Here is a 20,858-nt window from a genome sequence, read left to right on the forward strand (position 1 = left end):
GGGCAGGAACCATCCCACTGTGCTTCAGCACAAGCACGACACAGAGAAAATATCAACTTGTCCTGGCTGTGGTAAGTAAGAACGGGATGGTAGAGGTCGGTGGGTGGCAAGACTCAGCACCGGATGAGGCCGTGGAGCTCGAACAAGTCAGACATGGGAGGATGATCTTTGATCTCGGGATGCCCCATGGGGTAAGTGCCATACTTGCAGATGTAAGGGTACAGAGAACAAACGTCCACATATTTGATTTCTTCATCTTCTTTGGCTTTGTAGTACAACTTGGTCGATGTCGGGATGTCGGCGTAACACTGCCAGTCGGTACATCGTATGATGATATCGTTCCCAAGGGGCTGTACCGATGGTCCTGTGGGTCCTCGACTGGTCTTGTAACAGCAAGTACATCCATGCCAGAAACAACCTAAGTATTCGTACACGGTGCATGTCTCAGCGTCGTAGCTGTCCACCATGTAGTGACTACCATCAGCACAGTCTAAGCCTACTTTCTGCCATTACAAGCATGCTGGATGTGGAGGCCAGGTTGTTGGTGCATGACCCAGTTGAGCCAGTGGAGGCACTGCAGAGAGTAGCGGCGCTGGGTACAGTAACCTTGAGGAGGTATGATGGCGATGCTGCGGGGTTCCAAAAACAGTTTTCAGAAGGTGTGCATGCAAGCCATGGGTAGAGTCATTGCTTCATAGAAAGGGTCCACATCGTTTTGTTGGATGAACATGTTGCAGAATGCAGCACAGCCTGGACGCAAAATGTTCACATCACTCTGGCAGTAAGTCAACAATTCCTCATCCAGATCAAAGACAGCTCCTTCAGCCACGCGTGCATCATACCAGGCCAAGAAAGCTTTGCGTTCGGCAGGAAACATACCGTCAGGATCGTAGGTAGAAACGGGAGGATAAGGACCAACATAGCCTTGGTGAGCATCGGTGTTGAAGAAGTGAGGGAAGTAACCTTTCTTGAGTTCTGTCAAGGCAAACGTTTTTGGAAACTCCTCCAGAGCCATTGTGAGGAAATTGAGTGAATCTTTGAAAACGAGACGCCCCACGGTCATATGAAAGATGATATTCCCTCGAAGCATGATCTGGGGTGGTTTCACCAAATGTTGATGGAGGTACTGTAGGAGCAAGTGCCCATCATAGCCACGGTAGTTGTGTGCAGTGACCAACACGAAGTCATCATCAATGATAGGGGAAGTGTCGTCTTCGCCGTCTTGTTCCTCGTCATCTTGTTCTAGTTCTACATCATCATCAACGGGTTCTAGTGATGGTTTGGATTGTTCGGAGGCGTGGCCCGACAACGATGGCTGGCGTGGTGCCTTACGTTTTGTCTCTTTCTTTTCTGCCAGACGCATTAGCCAGTCGCCCAACCACGCACAAGTTGGGAACATGAGTTCCTTGATCTTGGGTACATTCAAAATCGTAGAAGATGAACTGACGCTGTTGTCGCTCTTTGTCTTCCTCCTTGTTTTTACCGTCTTCATCTTGTGTGGGTGGTTTGATGACGGTCATGTAGCACTGATGGCTGTGTTCCAAAGGTTCTTTGCAGTTCTTGCAGTTACGATTCGTGCTGCACTAGTGGTTGGCCATGCCCTGGATTTTTCTCACGTTGACTTTGGTCATGCATCGATGACAAGTGTGGATTGTGGAGCAGGTGCTAGGTTGCTTGCCGGAGGCTGTCCGATGGCGTTGAAAGCAGTAAGGGTTTCGGAACCACCCTCAACATTGGAGACAGGAGAGTCCTTCACTGACCACGTCGCCACAGAATCCAGGACATTGACACCAGTAGCATCGAAATTCTCGGGTGCAGCAGCAATGATCTTCACCTGTAAAAGCTGGCATGGAGGTAATGACATCGTAATGCTGATGGTGATGATACAGGTGAAGGATCTTGGTGGGTTGAGGCACTTTATTCGTGTACAGGAGCCGATTCATGACATCTTGGGAATAGATTTTGAGTTGGTAGTAAGGCGCCAAACGTTGACTGAACAACTCCCATGTGGCACGGCCTGTACAAGGCCCTTCGGGAATCTTGAGTTGACGAAATAAGCCCTTGGCGGCCTTCAGTTGAACTGGACTGCGACTGTCACAAAGCCGTTTCCATTCCTGTGCCATTCCTTGGTCACAGGATCGGGTTTGTGTTCGTGGTGACTGGCCACGACCAGGGCATGGGCAAAGCAGAGTTGATCCTCATTTTGATTTGTACGACGCATTGCTTGTTTTCCATGAAGGTGTTTAAGCCAACAATGTGTGATGCCCGTCCGTGTCCCTGGCCTATACATTTAGGATCGTCTAAATGCAGTAAGGATATTTCCATGGTCTCATCGATATGCAACTCGCGGTTACTTTGCTGTACTTTTTCCACTTTGGCCAGGATGTGTTTGCTCTGGAGGTACTCCATGCGCTGTAACGTGATGGGGATGGGTGAATCCAGGGCTGGATGATCCAGGATCGATCCCACGCGATCACCATCCTGGCCGCTCACATTGTTTCTCAGGTCTAACAAGAGAGCATCAAACTGCTCTCTGAGAAGGACGGGAGGTCTTCAGGTTGTTGACGCTGCAACCAAGCCGGATTGAACTTCAGCTTATAGAGATGAGTGTTGCCCTGGAACGTCCTGACATTTATTTGGGACATCGGCTCCAAACGATAGGGCACAGGCGCCTCTTCTTCCTCTGCTTCGTTCGTTCGTGGTGACGACATGGTGAGAACTGACAAGACTCACGCTGTGCCTGGTTTATATACACAACGTCATGGGTTTTTCCTATGGGTTTTTCCTAAGGGTTTTTCCCATGAGTTTTGCCCATGACGTCACACACCCTATGACGTCACACACCCTATGACGTCACGCCACACTAACCCAGCGGTCCAAAGTGACGTCATGAGATCTCCATCGTTTTCCACGCACGCCATCGTCCTCTCACCACCCACCCTCCCTCCCTCTCTCCCCTTCCCTCCCTCTCCTTCCCCGTCTGCCGCTCGTCCGCCATCTTGCCACGAGATCCCCCACGAGATCCCACCGGATGGGTCGCCATCTTGAATAGGGCGGCCGTCATCTTGGCCCGGAGGTGACGTCATCGAGGTGCGCGCGCACACCGGAACCGGACGTGACGTCATCGCGATGCGTGCGCACACACCGGAACCGGAACCCCCCTTACCGGAAGTGCCGCCATCTTGGATCGCGTGGTCGCCGCCATCTTGGAAACCCCGCCAGGGAGACGTTGTTCACTACTGTCGTCATAGTATTGTTGAATAAATTCTACCGTGGGCAAAACCCCACACTTGCGAGGTGTACCTACCCAGGTTCGCACGTTTCGTTTTAATATTTTGCAGTCCTCATGTACATCCTGTATATATAAGCAGGTCGGGTTTTTTATTTAGTATTTATTATTGCCAAACACACATTTAACCGAGATAAACAAGGGGGTCTCCCATCGCCTATTCGCTGCTTTAAAAACTTGCATATTTATACTAGCCCAGACTTTAAGGTCACATGCAACGTAAAACACAACTTTGCAGATTCTGATACCTTTCGGAATGGACTTACAGATACAAATCATCAAAAATGCAAATTCAACTTATAAAGCTGAAAAATAACGCGAGGAAAACCCCCCAGCGAAATCAGAGTTTAAACGATATTCACTAAATTCGTCCCAGCGCTTGGGGTGTAAAGGGGTTTCAACAGCTGGGCTGCACTGCGCTGGGCTGCGCTCAGAGCACATGCGCAGTGAAATAGGTTCACGCAGCTTGGAAGCGGGATGTCCGGATTTAATATAAGGTCGTGAGCAGGAGTAGTCTAATCAAAAGAAATAGTAAATAATCTACTCATTACATAAAAGAACCTTGTTAGGATCTAGATCTACTCAGCTATGTGTTAACCAGTGAGGCGTTTGACATTTCAAGACGGAAAACCGTCGCTGGCGGTGAATACTCGGTGAAGGCTTGGATGTGAGCTATTTTTCTAATGTTTTGTTGATATTTCACAGGCGCGAGCTTTTTATATGTTATGACAGTAGATTACCGATTTAACTGTTTCTATAATTTCATTTGTCTATTTCACCACACGTTCTTCTTACCGAGTCACTTTCTCAGTTCGATACTCAAAAGCGATGTCATTATTTAGCGTTGACAGAATTTCTAACTGTGATATACATATGTCATTGTCTCAGACAAAACTCAATGTCTTGTTTTATTGACACCTATGTGTCTGCCTGCCTGTCTGCTAATGACAAGATTCAATACACACCTTCGAACACTGACCACATGAAATTTGAACTTAACATCTATCAGGCTATACACCATAAACAAAACGCATTGATTTATGGCCCGAGTTCGGTCTCTGTCACATTATGTAATTACACAGACAGGCAGGTGTGATACTTGTACACATGACGTGTTATGATGTCTGTTGATTGCAAACTGTTATACACAAAAAATGAGCATGTATTTTACAAACCCAACATCTCTATATACACACACACACAATGAGCCATGAGGGCATCGGCAAATGAACCAGCCAATGAAGCCCTCGTTACACTTGAGTGCACACCCACCCGCTCTGACTGGGTTCGGTACCCCAGTGCTTCGTTTCGAGGGAAGTAAACCCAAGTACAAAATATTGCACTTTTGATTTGCGATTGTACGCTTATAATTTTGTTTATATGTTTTTTTCATAATCAGCAATGTATATTATATGTCATGAATAAGTGATAATTGTGTTTTAATTATGTTTGATTTTTTGGTTGCATGTGACCTTTAAGCTGTTTTTATAGTGCTAGCCCACTGAGACACCACGCCACAGTGAAGCATGAATACGGGCCCCACTCAGACGTATTACACTGACTCCGAGCCGACCAGTCCTTGTTGTACCCATTAATGCCGAGCGCCAGGCAGGGACCAACAAGTACCGTATTTTAACGTCTTTTGGTATGACGCGGTCGGGGATCGAACTCACGACCTTCCGCTCTCCGGGCGGACACTCTAACCACTACACCACGGAGGCGGTCTTCTCTCAGAGGAACAGAGATGGCTACGACGGGCTGCTGTGCTTCCTCTGCTCCTCTTATGAATAACTGACAAGAAACTTGAAACCAAGATCGAGTAAACAAATACAACATAAACTCAATGAAGCTGCAAGTCTGCACCTAAACAATTAAAAAAATCAAACAACACAACTATTTAATAAGAATAAATAACCATCACTAAACTATCGATAGTCACACATACTATCGATGCATCGATAGTTTTTCATTTCCACCATCGATTAATTGCTCAACAATTGCAATCCATCGATAGCTCGATGTATCATTACAGCCCTATTAATTATGTAGCTTAATATATTCTTATACATATATGGCTTATTGTTCTGAATAAGATCATGTGTGTACTGCTAAACATCCTTGTTAAATAATCTTAATTAATGTTGTATATATGCTGTATATAAGTCATTATCCATAACTTTGGATCAATCAATTACTTAATAAAGGTAACAGTGCAGTGTACCTGAGTGCAACCAACCATAACTTTTGTTGTTTTAACGTGTCTGACAAATGGGACGTCTAACTGAAGGGAGGACACCAGAGAGTAAGATACATGCAATATTATTAATAATGTCCTTGAAGATTTCAGTTATGATTTGCACACATTATGTTTTGCACACAGTATTATTGTTATGGGGCGGCATTGATATGCATGTTTATGCTTGTTTGCTAATCCCGTCATGATTACTTGAAGAAAATATGTTTAAACTATACATTAAAATAGCCATAGTATTAATATGTAATCTTTATATTAGGCTATGAGGAATACACAATAGAAAGTGCCCACAGTGCGGAGAGTTTCTGGATTTTTGTGAGTCCAGAATTAAATTGTGACGTGTTATTCGGAGATTTCAGTAGATTTAAAAGGATGCTGTGGTCCATAGTAGCAAATGCTGAGGAGAGGTCTAAAGGGACCAATGCTGCTATGTCACCTCAATCTACACTCCGTCTCAACTCGTCGCTAACTAAATCTGTTTCAGTACTATGACACCGTCGGTATGCAGACTGATGGTTGTCCAAGTCTTCCTTTAGCCTGATACTGACAGCCTTTTCCACAACTTTTGAAAGAGAGATTCGATACCGGGCGGAAATTTTTGAATTCATTACTGTCCAAATTAGGTTTCTTTAGTAATGGTTTAACAAAAGAGAATGTGTGTGATACTTGGCAAAAACAGATCAAGATTTTCTGGAAGGAACTTGGTGGGAACTGGATCAGACGGAGAGAATGTTGGTTTTGATTTGGTCACAATAGTTCTGATCTCGTCCTCGGAAAAAGGATCAAACTTCTCGTCTCTCACCTGTGAAATGTGGAATTTCGACAGAAGGTGTTGTTCCATGCCAGCTGACAGTCCTTCACGAATTTATTTATTGAATCTGCCATATTTGTGTTGTTTTGTACAACTTCATCATTCGGTGATGTTCATGCAGCTGTCTGATAAACTTGTAAAGACGAGCTGGTTTGCCTGCACAATTCTCTATCTCCCCTAGCTTTATCAATTGCAAACGTAGTTTGATTTCTGCTAGCCCGAAATTGACGCTCTGCCCGTCGTCGTGTCCGTTTGGCTGTTAATACCTCCTTACTGTACCAAGGGACATTTGGAAGCTGTCTTTTCTTCTCCACCGACGGAGCATGTTTATCCAGAAGTGATGCTAAGGTATTGTTGTAAAATGTCACATGATCACCAACAGATGACAGGGATGAAGGTAGCTGGTCAGAATCTTTCAGATCTTCTCCGAAGGCCTCAGAGTGAATATCTTTCAGATTCCTACACTTGACGATTGTTGGCTGAATTGGTGATTTCATCAGAGACAGAGTAAGGGCAACCACAGAGTGGTCTGACATCTGCCTATACTGAACAATCCTTGATGATACCGCTGCTAGGTGAGGAAATAATCCAGTCCAAAATGTTCCCAGTCGACTGGCCAGATGTGACAAGGACATCCAGATATTCAAAAGACGTGAGACTGTTCCTGTTGACATGCAGAGCAAGAGGTGATCTGTGTATGATGGCCACTCCGCCGCCTGTAGTGCCGTGTCTGGGGCAGTGTACGATTCGATGTGAGGGCGGGGTCATCTCAGCTATCTTGGCCTCATCCCCTGTTGGATGCAGCCAGGACTCTGCAATAATCAGAATGTCGAGGTTCTCCTCAACACTCAAGTCATAAATGTCAAGTGTTTTCTTCCGGCGTGACTGCGCATTCAATAAATTCGCTTTGATATGTGATGATGGAGTGAGAGGGTGAACCTTGATTAAATTGTCAAAACATACACCACTTACTTGACCTACACTTGGTTTTCTGTTCAATACATTTTAGATAATTTTTATTTTCCTTAGTATTTACCTGTCCCCGATGACCCTCTCACAGTTTTTTCCTAGTAGAACTCCCATGATTACATAATGATGTCCAGAGATCTGGGTCAATCAGTGATTGTGTTACATCCAAACTTACATTGGTTCCTGGGCTGTAGTCCCGGCTGTAGGTGAGGCGCTGATTGGTTCCCATTGTTACATGTTTCATAGCTTGGGCTAGCTTGGCTGTTGATTGGGTCGAGACAAATAGTCTTCCAAATATTTATCAAATGTCCTATAGGAAATTGCAAATATTTCCACATTCCTTGAATGAAATATGAGCATTTTCACACAGCAGGTTCTTCAGGGTGATAGCCACATCCAAGACAAGCTGTAGTCACTCTGTGTTGTAACGTATCACAAAAGGATGGAGAGCTCTTTACATGTGTGCTGCTCCTGCCAAGTGCAACTCTGTTTAGGATTGCAAGTAAACCGATTCTTCATCAACCTTTGTCCGTCCTAAAAGGCAACTATATGGAGTGCATAGTTCCTGTTTGGTCACTGAATGATGGGGCGGTTGGGTAGTTTATTCGTTGAATCGTTCGCTTGTCACACGGAAGATTCGGTTTCGATTCCCCACAAAAGTACAATGTGTGAAGCCCATTTCTGGTATCCCTCGCCGGATATTGCCTGAAAATATGCTAAAAGCAACGTAAAACTAATCATATTTACTCACTCACAGAATCCGTATTAAACAACAAGTGACGAAATCATATGCATTGAGGAAGTTGAGTCCAACAGTTCCATGTTCAAGGGGCGGAATCAAAAGTGTGGTCAGGATGATTCAATAGCTTTCAGGTGATTTGGGAAATTTCCAAGTGTGTCCAAAAAGCCTCAAATGTATCGTCATCACTCAACCCAACGAGTGTGAGCGAGTTATGACTGACTGTTACTGCAGATAAATGTACAATAGTCTCCTCTATAACATCAAAAACGTTTAAGGAAAAGGATTTCAAATCTAAGAATGCCTGAATATATCATTTCTGTGATCTCATAGAACGTGTATGGTTTCAGATCAATCTAAATTATCATGGCCAACAACGAGGAAGACGAATCCCATGAAGCATTCCCTATGACTCAGATGCATTCTGATGGGGAGAGACATGAAGTTGTACATCAAAGACAGTCATGGAGTAGACATCTAGATTACGTGTTAACTATGGTGGGCTACTGTGTTGGATTAGGTAACCTGTTGAGGTTCCCATACATCTGCAGCAGGAACGGTGGAGGTAAGAATCCTATACTAAAATCTATCCTACAATATGACTATGAGAACCACTGACGGTTAGATATTGCCGAGGGCTTATTTGACACAATCCGAATATCTAATTAACGCAGTAATTTTCGAGTACCTGCGATATATCATAAGGTCACATTAATATTGGTGTATAGGAAATATATATGGGAGTACATACGTAGCCTGTGTTGTTTGTGTTCTACTGAATAATCACGAGTGTTTGTACATTTTGCCATAAACTGACTGTTGATGAGTGCGATTTACTTTAATATCACAGTGTGCACATTCAAATTTAAACGCGGCTAAAGAACAAAGTGTCGGGGTGAAAGGCGAAGGGATACTGTTTCAGGGAAACAAACTGTTATAATGTTTTTCTTCAAAATGTACACGTTCACTTTTTTTCGACTTTTGATTAAATAGAAATAATGAACTCTCTTCATGATCACTAGTATATACAGCATGCTAAGTGCACATTATTGTGCATGTTTTGAACTGTGTCTTGACTTCCAACTTATTTTTGCTGAAACCCTCGAGTACAGGCATGGATGTTGCTTGGCTAGGATCTTAATAAAGTTACGAATCCACGGGCACAGGATCCTCAAGACAAGACACGTACTTTGTATTATACTTCATGTATCTTGTCAAACTGTTCATACTTTCCCTCAAATATTTTATATACAATTTCCTAAATTTGAGCCAAGAGATGACCAAATGGAACATATTGGTGTTCTTTCAGGAGCATTCTTGTTACCTTTCATCCTTTGTCTTCTGATCACCGGGTTTCCAATGTTCTTCCTGGAGTCAGCACTCTCTCAGTTCTCGGGAAAGGCCTCGCAGCAAGTCTGGAGCTTTTGCCCTCTGTTTAAAGGCCAGTATACATTACTGTACATAAAATACATATATTTATTACCTACAAGGGCGAAAATATCGGGGTTCATATTTCTCATACGATGCCCTAGGGCAAAATACACTCTGTCATGTTGACGTGACGTCATGAACAATGCTATGACTTCAAGTTCCTTTTATGACGTTGCGTCCTACGTGCGGCGACGGCGGGTAGCCAGCCTATGTTTGAAAGTAGTCTTGGGGTTATTTTCCTCAATATGACGACTTCGGTAATAAATAGAATAATATATTCGTGCCCATATCATACTATGTTTACGACACTCGTACCTAAATATCGGTATATCCCTCGCTCTCGCTCGGGAAATACCAACATTTAGGCACTCGTGTCGTAAACATAGTATGAAATGGCCACTCATATAATATCCTCTATATAATAATGAGTATAGACGCTGCCAACATGTATGTTATACAATACTTGCAATATTTGTTAACCGATATTGAGAAGATTTCGTCTGTTTTGTAAATCATGTTGGTGACATTGATTTGAATGCTTGGGGATTTGTTTGATTGTGTTTTCGACATGCACATATGTCGTGATATTGTAATACAACACTAAGATGCTGTTCGTCATAAATAACGTTAATGTGTTGATTATTAAATATGTATGTTTGTTTGCGATGAGCAGGGGTTGGTATTGGGGGTGTTGTACTTACATCCATCTTCACGTCCTATTACAACCTATATTTGGCCTGGCCCATCTACTACTTGGTGAAGTCCTGCTCAAGCGTCCTGCCCTGGACAACCTGTGGCAACAGCTGGAACACCGACCTGTGTGTGGAAACTGTGACTACAGCATACACAACTAATGTGACGGCTCTGTCAGACAATGCATCCGATACAATCACAACAGCTGAGTTGTGGGAAAATGTGACTTTGGCTCACACACCAGCAGAGGAATTTTGGCAGTGAGATATCAACCATGATGCATTGCATCCCGACAAGGAGTCGTATGTACAAGATATATCCACGTGGATACACATGTACATTACATCCAGACAAGGGGTCGTATGTACAAGTAATATCCATGTGGATACACGTATACATTACATCCCGACAAGGAGTCGTATGTGCAAGTAATATCAATGTAGATACACGTATACATTAAGTCCCGACAAGGAGTCGTATGTACAAGTAATATCCATGTGGATACACGTATACATTATACTAGTTATCGAAACAAGAAAGTCAATAACATCTGCTTCAGGAAATGGATCAAAATCTTAAGTCGGCAGTTACATTTCTGAAACATGAATATGCACGACCTTGTTTTGTAATGAGACTGGTCCCCTTGACTGTTCCCCTGTTTACCAAATGGACAGTCGTTTGGAATGTCCACTAACGAAAACATGAGGTACATTCCTACATTTCAATATTCTTTCGCTCGGTTGACTAGTTTTGAAATGCACTGGTTGTCTTAACAATCGATATGGGACTCGGAGTCTGTATAGCTATCACTTGATCGAGAACAGTACAATACCCTGTTGAGAGTTTCACTGTTTTCTTGCCTTGCAGGTACAATGTACTCAGTGTCTCGCCCGGACTAGAGGATGTCGGGTTTGTGCAGTGGCATATAGTCGGATGTTTGTTTGGGTCAATTGCTATCATCTTCCTGTGCCTTCTCCGTGGAGTCAAGTCTTCAGGCAAAGTAAGTTGCCCAAAAAGGTGACAAATAAGAAAACAGCTAACTAAACAAAATGACAGATAAAATCTTGTGTAACAAATATTTACGCATGCGGGAATTTTCTTATTCACATGTCATAACGAATTTGCTATTTTTTGGTTATTTCCAAGACTTTCTCATTGTATGTTATAAATAAATAACGGCCATACTACTTTCAAAAGATCGTCAGTATTTTGAGCAATGCACATATTTCTGGAAGGAACTTTATCTTATCAGAAAATAGTAATGTCATATGAGTTGTCAGGTATGCATTAGTCACATGGTCTTACTGAGTTAATTGAAGACCTAGATAATGCCCTGAAAAACAGCGTTACTCCTGTAGTACTTGGACTGTTTAATGATATGTGTGAGAGAAGCTAATACCGCATAAGCTTCTGCAGTGAATATGAAGCTCTTATTTGGTAATCTAGAAGATAAGTTTCTGGATCCAATGACAGTCACTAGCAACTCCGCCACCCTTCTTGGATCCATCTACCTCTGGCTTGACCATTTGCCAAGGAGGCGATGACAAAAGGTTAATGGGAGCAAATTTGATCCCTATTGCAAGTGATGGAGTAAGAGTTCTTACTGTAATTAGTTTCGTCAAGATGACTAAATACGCATTCGAAAGTTGGATTTCACTGGTAAGAATATAATTTTGTGACACGTTCTAAGAATAATTTCAGGCAGCGTTGCTCTAGGGAAGGCTCCTCTGCCTCCACATCCAAACTATGACTAGGGGATGTTCTAAACGTTCGAAGTTGTATGATTAGATTGTATTTTCCCAACAACAGGTTGTGTATGTGACCGCACTTCTGCCGTACGTTCTCCTCATCTCCATCTTCATAGTCACCCTGTTTCAACCAGGTGCTCTGGATGGAATAATCTTCTACGTCGTACCTGACTTCACAAAACTACTTGACTTACAGGTGCGAAAATGATGACATTTCTTAAATCGATTCAAACAGGTACTTCCGTTAATTCACTTCTTAAATATGTGACATTCAATTTGTTTGGTGTGAATCCTGTAAATATTAACATTATAAATACTTATATTACAAAAATAACCATACATTCAAATCAATGCAATATAGTGTCAATTCAATATACTCTTCACCAATAGAAACGCATAAGCCACTTTTAGAAGAATTTATTGCGTTAGTTTAAGAGCAATTATTTCATGTCATTTAAATGGTAAAATTGTGATAATTCACACGTCTATATACAAAGAGTCCGCCAACACAACAGCAGCCTTTATTGTGATAGTTCTGTTTACCTGAGTCCACTAGATAGCATCAAAGTCAGTTCTTTGTATGGCCACCATTGGCAGCAATCACCGCTCTGCGCCAGCTCGGCACTTGCTGGACAGGTCAACGAAGTCGCTTTTCATCCTATAGGTGTTCTATCTGGTTTAGGACTAGTGCTCGGGAAAGCCACCACAAGACATTGATGTTAGAATTGGCAAGGTAACGGATCATGACGCGTGATGTATGTGAAGTAACATTGTCATGCTGGAACAACTCCCTCTGTCGTTCCATAATCGGAAGCATGTGATGTGCAAGGACCTCGTTGATGTACAGATTTGCTGTCAAATTCCCCTGAACCTCCTCTAAATGAGATTTTTGTATGCTGGGTATCGCACTCCACACTATGACACTGCCTCCACCGAATCTGTCGACCTGTCGAATGTAATTAGGGGCAAAACGTTCATGTCTCCGACGGTAGACACGATGTCTCCCATCTCGCCGGTGAAAAGGAAGTCATGATTCACCAATGAACCAGACTCGCCTCCAGTTTTGAAGGTACCAGTTCCGTACTGTACAACGCAAGCGATGGCGCTGATGGAAGTCTCTCAAAACAGAGGCGACAACTGGCCTTCTTGGTCGACTCCCCACTGCACGCAATCCATTCCTTACGGTTTGGTCGGAAATTCAACAAGGGATGCGCTTTGCAGTCTCGACGACTCTTGCAAGACGATGACGTAAGTGAGCAGCCCGGATCTAGCAGTCATAGTTGGTAACTCTTGGACGGCCGCTTCTCGGGCGATCTTGGGCAGAATTGGTTTGCAGGAAACGATCCCAAAGGCGAGATATGGTGCTCTGATGAACGTTGAAATCCAGCAGCAAGGCGGCCTTTAGCGATATTTCGATTGGCGGCACTCTGTCGTGGCATGAGGGTTTCTCTTTTCCAGGCAAAAGCATGACCAAACACAATGCTGGCCTTTTCACAGTGACCAATACCGCATGCCTTTCCGCCTACTTGCATGTGCATGTATTTTTGCTTTGCATGTATTCTAGCTGACTTTGGCGAATATTTCTTCAAACGCTTCTAAAACAAGTGAGAAACTTAAAATTGTCGCGTTTTTGGCGCTGAAGCTGTCTACAATCACACAAAGATGACGTTTTGAAAAGAAATAGTATACATTTATTTGAATTATTTTTGCCGCAGCTACATGAGTCCAATATTCTCAAACTTACCGATGCATTTATTTTAAGAGTGTACCATCGGCCAAACAAAATTGAGTGGTAATAACAAATTAAATCACAGTACAAGTATAACGGCAGTATGAAAGAGATCCCAACACTGCTTCATGTGAGAAGTCGAAGTCGCCGTCAGATGGCATCAGATAGTAATGAGATTAACCAGCTTGTACCAGGATCACTCGAACCCTCACCTGGTACTGCCTCACGGTTCAGTAACATCTTAGGTAAAGTAAAGCTCACTTGTCGCCGCTGCTTCTCAGTGATCCATACCTATATTTTTCACAGCTACTTTTACTCCCTTTACATCAGGGAGAATCCAGTTGGTCATAATTGGGTGATACTCAATTCAGGTATGGATAGAAGCGTGTCTGCAGGTGTTCTACTCCCTTGGACCTGGCTACGGGGCAGTTGGAACAGCAGCAAGCTACAAAACGTTCCATCTACCATGTCTTAGGTGAATATTGGAGTGTGTGAGAGAGCTACTGAATGCTGTCTCCCGTCACGTCAAACATTTGCTAGTTATATCATATGGCTGCCATGTATGGGCCTGTGCATTTATAGTTTTAGTCAGAACGGCAGTAACAATAACAAGTTTAGGTTTAAGTTCGTCAAGACATAAAGTGTCATACAGAGACAATATGTAAAATTCGATCCTGATGATGGACGGACACAGGTTATCGTTTTGTTGGGAAATGGTGACCTCCACAGATGTTGTCGTGGACTGACCATTAACATCCATTCGCTAGGTTTAAGTTTGTAAGTTACAATGACGAACTGAGTAGTTCCAGTGCCAGCATGTAAATATGTGTAGGAGCCATTATTATTACCCACGTGGTAGTTCGTAAAGGGTTTCAAAGAAACTCTTATGACACATCATAACACATGTGTGTCATAACACCTTCGAGTGATTTGACTGGCTAATACGTGAACTTTGACATTACCGGTACTACTTTCATCACTCATTCCATTCATGATTTTCATTCAGAAGTTTTCACACATTTTGAGAGCATGTAACACGAGAACACTCCTATGAAATTAAATAAAATTTACTGTTAGTGTGGTTACAAGCATAGGTTTTCAATCCTTTAATAACTCAAGTTTCTGTACGTGAAAACGAAAATAAAACAATCAAAATAAGTAAACAAATACGTCTACTATGTTCATCGTGAGTGTAAGAAATATGGCGTCGCCCGTATTTAAATAAGTGAATTTTTTTGGTCAAAATTGACGGACAACAGTGGAAGAGTTGAATATTATCAGGCCATTGAATACCTTCAGCGTGTATGTTGTCAGGACTGCACAGGGAGTTTTTAACACACATCAAACGATGAGCGGCGCTCTTGCATCTCGATCACTGCCACTGTCAGCCGCGTCCATTTGTTCTCCCGCACAAATTATGTGTTTTTAGTATAAGAATACGCTAAAGATATTTTCGTACTAAAGACAGTATCTGAAGGCCTTTTTTTGTTTTCAATTATGTTGAAATTTAACATGCTATATTTGGGATTACACTTTCTCAATAAATATGATATATTTTATTTATATTTTGATTCATTATGTATATTCACAGAGATTGCTTGATATTGTCCATAATATCAGAGGGAACCAGCATCTTTTCTGGCCTGGTAACGTTTGCTGTTCTCGGGTCGATGGCACAGAAAATTGGTGTTCCTATTGCCAAGGTAGTTTCAACAGGTAGGGGATTCGTAGTCATGATATAAAGTTAGTTAGTCACTGCAATGATAGCATGGGAGCACATCCTTAGTCCATGCAGACCAAACAAATTATGAACCGCCTCCCCCCAAAAAGCAAAAAACCTTGTCCTTTATCGTATTAAACAGTACAAAATGACAAAAACGTCCCAAGCAGAGGTTGCACAACAAACAAACTAGAATGCCAATAAGCCACGTAAATGTTCAAATTACATTACAAAATTTCAGCTAAAAGGAGATGATCAGTTTCACAATTGTTGAATGTTTGAGAGCAGGGTAGTTTTTCCTTTTAACGATTTTCTTTTGGAAAGTCTCAGTCTATGCCATGCTTTAGGAGTGAATACGACGATTTTTCCGCTGGTGGAAATGTACAGTCAAAGGAACCAAGCTGCCATTACTCTGACGCTGGGGTACATAGCCTTAAAAGGATAAGGCGTTGGTTCAGAAACTGATTCTATCCACTTGCAAGTTGTTTGCGAGCAAATACCCTCAGCAAACACACCTGTTCGACATTGTGAGACATGTGATTATGTGCATGAATATGATAGATGTTATTCTTGTAGGTCCAGGTTTAGGATTTGTAACGTATCCAGAAGCTCTGGCCCAACTTCCGCTTCCTCAGCTGTGGTCGTTCTTGTTCTTTCTGATGTTGCTGATGGTTGGTTTGGATTCGCAGGTACGTATTCAAGTATTCAACGTAATCACAGGGACGAGATTGCATTTTAAAACTGTTTACTTCACTGACCGTTGCCACATATTTTCGATTCACGTTTATGAAGTAACTATGTAGTAAACGCAGAGTGTAACCATATCTTCTGAGTGCAAATCATGTAATTAGTTCACTTCGTACTGTACAATACTGGATTGATCAAATATGAAGAACACAACCTCTTTTTAAGAGAACATAAATATGCTTACTAGAATGTAAAGTATACTGCATTGATCAGTCTCTCCATTACGATAATTCCGACATTTTACTTGCTCCAGTTCCTGGGGATGGAAGTAGTCATAACTGCTCTGGTAGACGAGTATCCACGGCAGCTGGGAAAGAGGAGGCTGCTTGTAACAGGAGGATGTTGCCTGATACTCTTTCTTTTTGGAATCGTCTTCTGCACGCAGGTGATCTTTAGACAACACTCATTTTTCACAAATCGGACCAGGAATGTGCGGGATACATAAAATGAAATGAAACTATTAATGGAAATGTTATTAATCACAGTCAGGTATCAATGTCCACGTGTTGGCACTTTACTAGTTGAAGGTTTTTCTCAAAGTGCAAGTGTTATTGTATTGTAGTGTAACGATAACCATTGTATACCACTCCCAGCAGTAGGAAACAAAACAAAACAAGCAGTCACAATGATAAATACTGATAGTAGTACCAGCAGTGATAACACAGAAGGCTGTCTAGGTATTAGATACGACAGTAATAGCAATTGTAAAGTAATACTGTTTTTGTCAGTCATTCTCAGTAAAAGTGGACAATTGCGGTCATCGAGTTCGCAAGATGCGATGCATGAAAAAAACAACACATTCTGATCTTTAAATACATTAATAATGACAAATAAAGTATAGGAAACACGAAAAGCAAGAAAACTAACAAGTAATTTAAACAATGGTTTAGCATTGATTGACATACATGGGTAGGGTGTACGGTTTTTCTGGTGTCGGTAGGTGACGTACAATAAAAGCTGCGTCTAAGATGACCACCGCTATCACGAGTACAATATAGTTAAGTTTTGGAAGCAATCAGGAACTGTTGATAAAAAAACCCCATCAAATACGCATGTGAAAACATACACAATTGCAATGTATGCAATAAACAATTGTCGACAGCACGCGTGCAATTTACGTTATGTCAGATTGTATTACTCATACCTAAAAACTGTTGCAATATCAAAAGGCGTTATGTAGGGCATGAAATGATATAGTTTAAATAGCATGCATGTTATGTCTACAGAAGATACAGGTTAGTTGAACACAGACCAATAATGTTCGTTCTAGAGACCAATTTGTTTTTGAGAACGTAATCATACGTGACGGTGATGATAGAATGGTCCAGAGCGTTACATGGGAAACCCCAAGGACACCAAAAAAATCACGTGTTAGTACCCGTTTGAATGTCTGCATGCGAGCAGAGCAATGCTCATTCTATGGATTCCATTGTCGATCATGCCACTTTCTCACCCAAAAGAAAGTTACTATAAAGGTGTTACGTAAATTTCGTACGAATATTTCTTACGGAATCATTAATTAAGATAATAAAACGATTTAATATATTGATGAAATTGAAGTGTACGTTTTGTCAACTATACAGATTGTTCTTTAACTTGCTCAAAATAAGTATGAATTCAAAAGTAAACACGTTTTATCCCAATATCTCATTCTGTGTATGTCAGTGCTGCGCGATGTTAAGGCCATGTTTCCAGAATAAATTTCACATTTCTTTTGATTACATATCTGGTGGAAAGATTTTACTGTGTTTTTTTCATCTTTGGCGTTTAATAAAAATTCAGTCTTTGGATTTAACAAGAACGTAAGTTACAACGTAATATACGTCACGCTGTGGAACTGTAAGATGGTAAAGGTGTGTAACAGTTAAAGCCAAAATATATTCATTCCCATTTTGTGTGATTCCATGGCGTTTTCGTGACATGGAACGTTATATTTTCAAGTTTCTGATTTTATACTTTGATACACAATAAATGTGGTATGCGTGGTTCCGTCAGTTCTGGATTTTGAACAGGTATTATGTGGCGTCATCAGTGTGAAACATGCTTTACTGAGTACACATTCTTTTTGATATTCAGATTAATTAATTGTTTCCTTATTCGATGTTTGAATCAAAACAAGAACAAAAGAGATTTCTCGCTGTTTATATTGATACAACTAGTTACCCAGGAACGTAAATTACTTGGGTGTTCATGGGTACCTTACTTTAAACCAGTGCTGCAGGTTTAATACTGTTCACTGAGTGCTGAAAAACTCATGTTGTAGTTTGGGAAAATAAATATTTTTCTTGGACTGACGTGATTTTGTTTTTCTGCACTGTCCTCTCTGAATTGTGCAGTTTCGTTGAGAATGACTGTTGGTATCGTGGCAGTGGTATCAGTGTTTGCGATGGTAGTCCATCTTCTCTGTATTGCAGGGAGGCCCGTACATGTTCCAGCTGGTAGACTGGTATGTAGCTTCTCTGGGACCTTTGGTGTTTTGCACACTGGAGTGTGTTGCCGTCATGTGGATATATGGTTGGTATATACAGCTTCAACCTATAAAGTCTCTATTTCAAACTGCAAAATCGTTACTTCAAATACAGCATCTCTGAGAAATCAATGTAAAGGTGCATATCATGTTGTTTCAGGGGCAAAACGATTCAGTAGTGACGTAGAGATGATGACTGGAAAACATCTTTCACCGGCAGTTAAGGTTCTCTTGGCGTTTGTTACTCCGGCAATCTTGTTGGTAAGAACACTAGTATAGAGGAGGCGTAATTCTTATATTGGTGAATGGCAACATACTACTGTCTGCAACACTTTCCAAAACGTGAGTGCGGCTTAATGCCATTTTAGCAACATTTCTGCAATATCTCTGCATGGACACCAGAAACGGGTTTTACACATGGTACCAATGATAGGCTCTGGTACTGTTGTGCGGAAATAAAGGATCATTTTGAAGAAGTTGGAACAACATCAACGTCAACGTCATGGAACAATTATTTTGTAATTTTGACATTACAAGGACGTAACAGAAAGAATTATGTTGATTGATTCGAAGTGTTTTTATTAAGGATAGGGCCCTGAACGGTGACGGATTCAAAGCCACACTATTTAGTTTGTTCACATGACGGCTCTCATGAGTCCAGTTGTGTTTCCTCCGACGATCTTGCAGACTGACTTTCCACATTATACGCGCGCTTTCCACAATCGTAATGTCAATTATAAATAGTTACCAGTTTCAAAACAATATATTGAGATATGACGTTTTTACTGATTACCCTTGATTAGATCGTACACCAGTGATCTAATACAAAATTCTAGAATTTGTGCTATGTTAATTTGGCTAAATTTGTTGATAATCGCCAGCTGCTGGAGGGATGGTGTAAATCCATGCGGGTAAACGTAATGTAAGTACCCCTGGACCAAAAAATAAGGTGGTCCAGCTTTGGTTGCTGTCGACCTATTGCCTGTATTTTTCTATTTTAATGTTCAGTATGGATACATATTTTTATGGTCACATGCTAGATTTAAATAATATCTGTGGTAGTCATTTACACTGATAAAAAGCACCCACAAAAATGTTTACTTAGGATTATAAATAACGTCACACAATATAATTGTGAATTTGGTATTTGTGTTCTAGATAGTTTTCATCCTTACAACTATCAGCTACCAGCCACCGACCTACGGCAAGTACGAGTTTCCCAGCTACGCCAATATAATCGGTTGGTGTTTCGCCGTGTTGCCGCTTCTCCCTCTGCCGGTCTTCTTGATCACTGCTGTCAGAAAACATTGGGCGACGGGTTCTCTTAAGATGGTACAATGTGGTATTACGTCATCAGCACCAAACACTAACATGCATTCCATTGCGTGTTGGCAATGTCACGTGTTGATGCCACAATTGATTGTTTGGAATAGTTTCCTCATTTGCACGAGCAGACTGGCCTTTTGCTTAGATGACAGATGACCTAACTATACATCTGAGTCAGCACAAAGTTCCGAGTTCAAACTAGCACAGTGAGCAATTCCGTCCAAGTTACTTTTTATCACTTCAAATTTGAGATGATAGACACAATTCTTAACCCGAGTTGTGCCTAGAACTGATGCAAAGCCTTATTGAAAACATGTCATTGGTGACCAGATCTGACTGAATATACCCAGAACTTTACAAAGGTGAAGACAGTAACCTGAGGGTGGATTTCTCTGCATGTACTAATTACCTGTAATTAATGATGACCCTGCTGGAATAGTTTCAAATGGGATATTTTCGTTAGGTTTGCCTGCCATTAACCAGTTTCCTCATGAAAACACTATCTTTGAAATACTAGCAAACGTGTTCCATTTTTCAGAGAGTGAAACTGGCCTTGCAGCCTGATAAGAACTGGTGCCCGGCAAATGCCAACTACAAGGAGGCCCACATGATAAATCAACAGACACAAAGACACACCTTCAAGGAAAACATCTTTGATGTGTTTAAGTAACGCGCTGTGAAAGTGTGTGTGTGTGAGTGTGTGTGTGTGTGTGTGTGAGCCTGCGATATCCTGGTAGCACACACTCTTTTCAAGTTAATAACCCCAGATTGTAATCTTTGTACGAGTATTATTGATTAGACAAGTGTGATCTCGATTAGTGATATTGACATGGTTATCGACAATGTATAACAGTAAAGGTAATAGTTTACATGTGTGAGAAATGTATAACAGTAAAGGTAATAGTTTACATGTGTGAGAAATGTATAACAGTAAA

The 20,858-nt window shown here is 41.6% G+C and overlaps 1 protein-coding gene across 1 annotated transcript in view; it reads left to right on the forward strand.

Annotated features, from left to right (window-relative positions):
* The window catches only part of LOC124281701 (sodium- and chloride-dependent betaine transporter-like), a 149,320-nt gene extending 128,727 nt beyond the window's left edge, over positions 1 to 20,593 (forward strand). Inside the window, exons 4-7 of the mRNA XM_046717652.1 lie at positions 18,545 to 18,644; positions 18,758 to 18,858; positions 19,756 to 19,893; positions 20,462 to 20,593. Of these exons, the coding sequence (XP_046573608.1) occupies positions 18,545 to 18,644; positions 18,758 to 18,858; positions 19,756 to 19,893; positions 20,462 to 20,593 (471 nt within the window). The remainder of the gene's footprint in view (positions 1 to 18,544; positions 18,645 to 18,757; positions 18,859 to 19,755; positions 19,894 to 20,461) is intronic.
* The last annotated feature ends 265 nt before the right edge of the window (positions 20,594 to 20,858 follow it).

Source organism: Haliotis rubra, unplaced genomic scaffold (assembly GCF_003918875.1).
Source record: "Haliotis rubra isolate DU_JTF1 unplaced genomic scaffold, ASM391887v1 Scf288, whole genome shotgun sequence".
NCBI lineage: Eukaryota > Metazoa > Mollusca > Gastropoda > Lepetellida > Haliotidae > Haliotis > Haliotis rubra.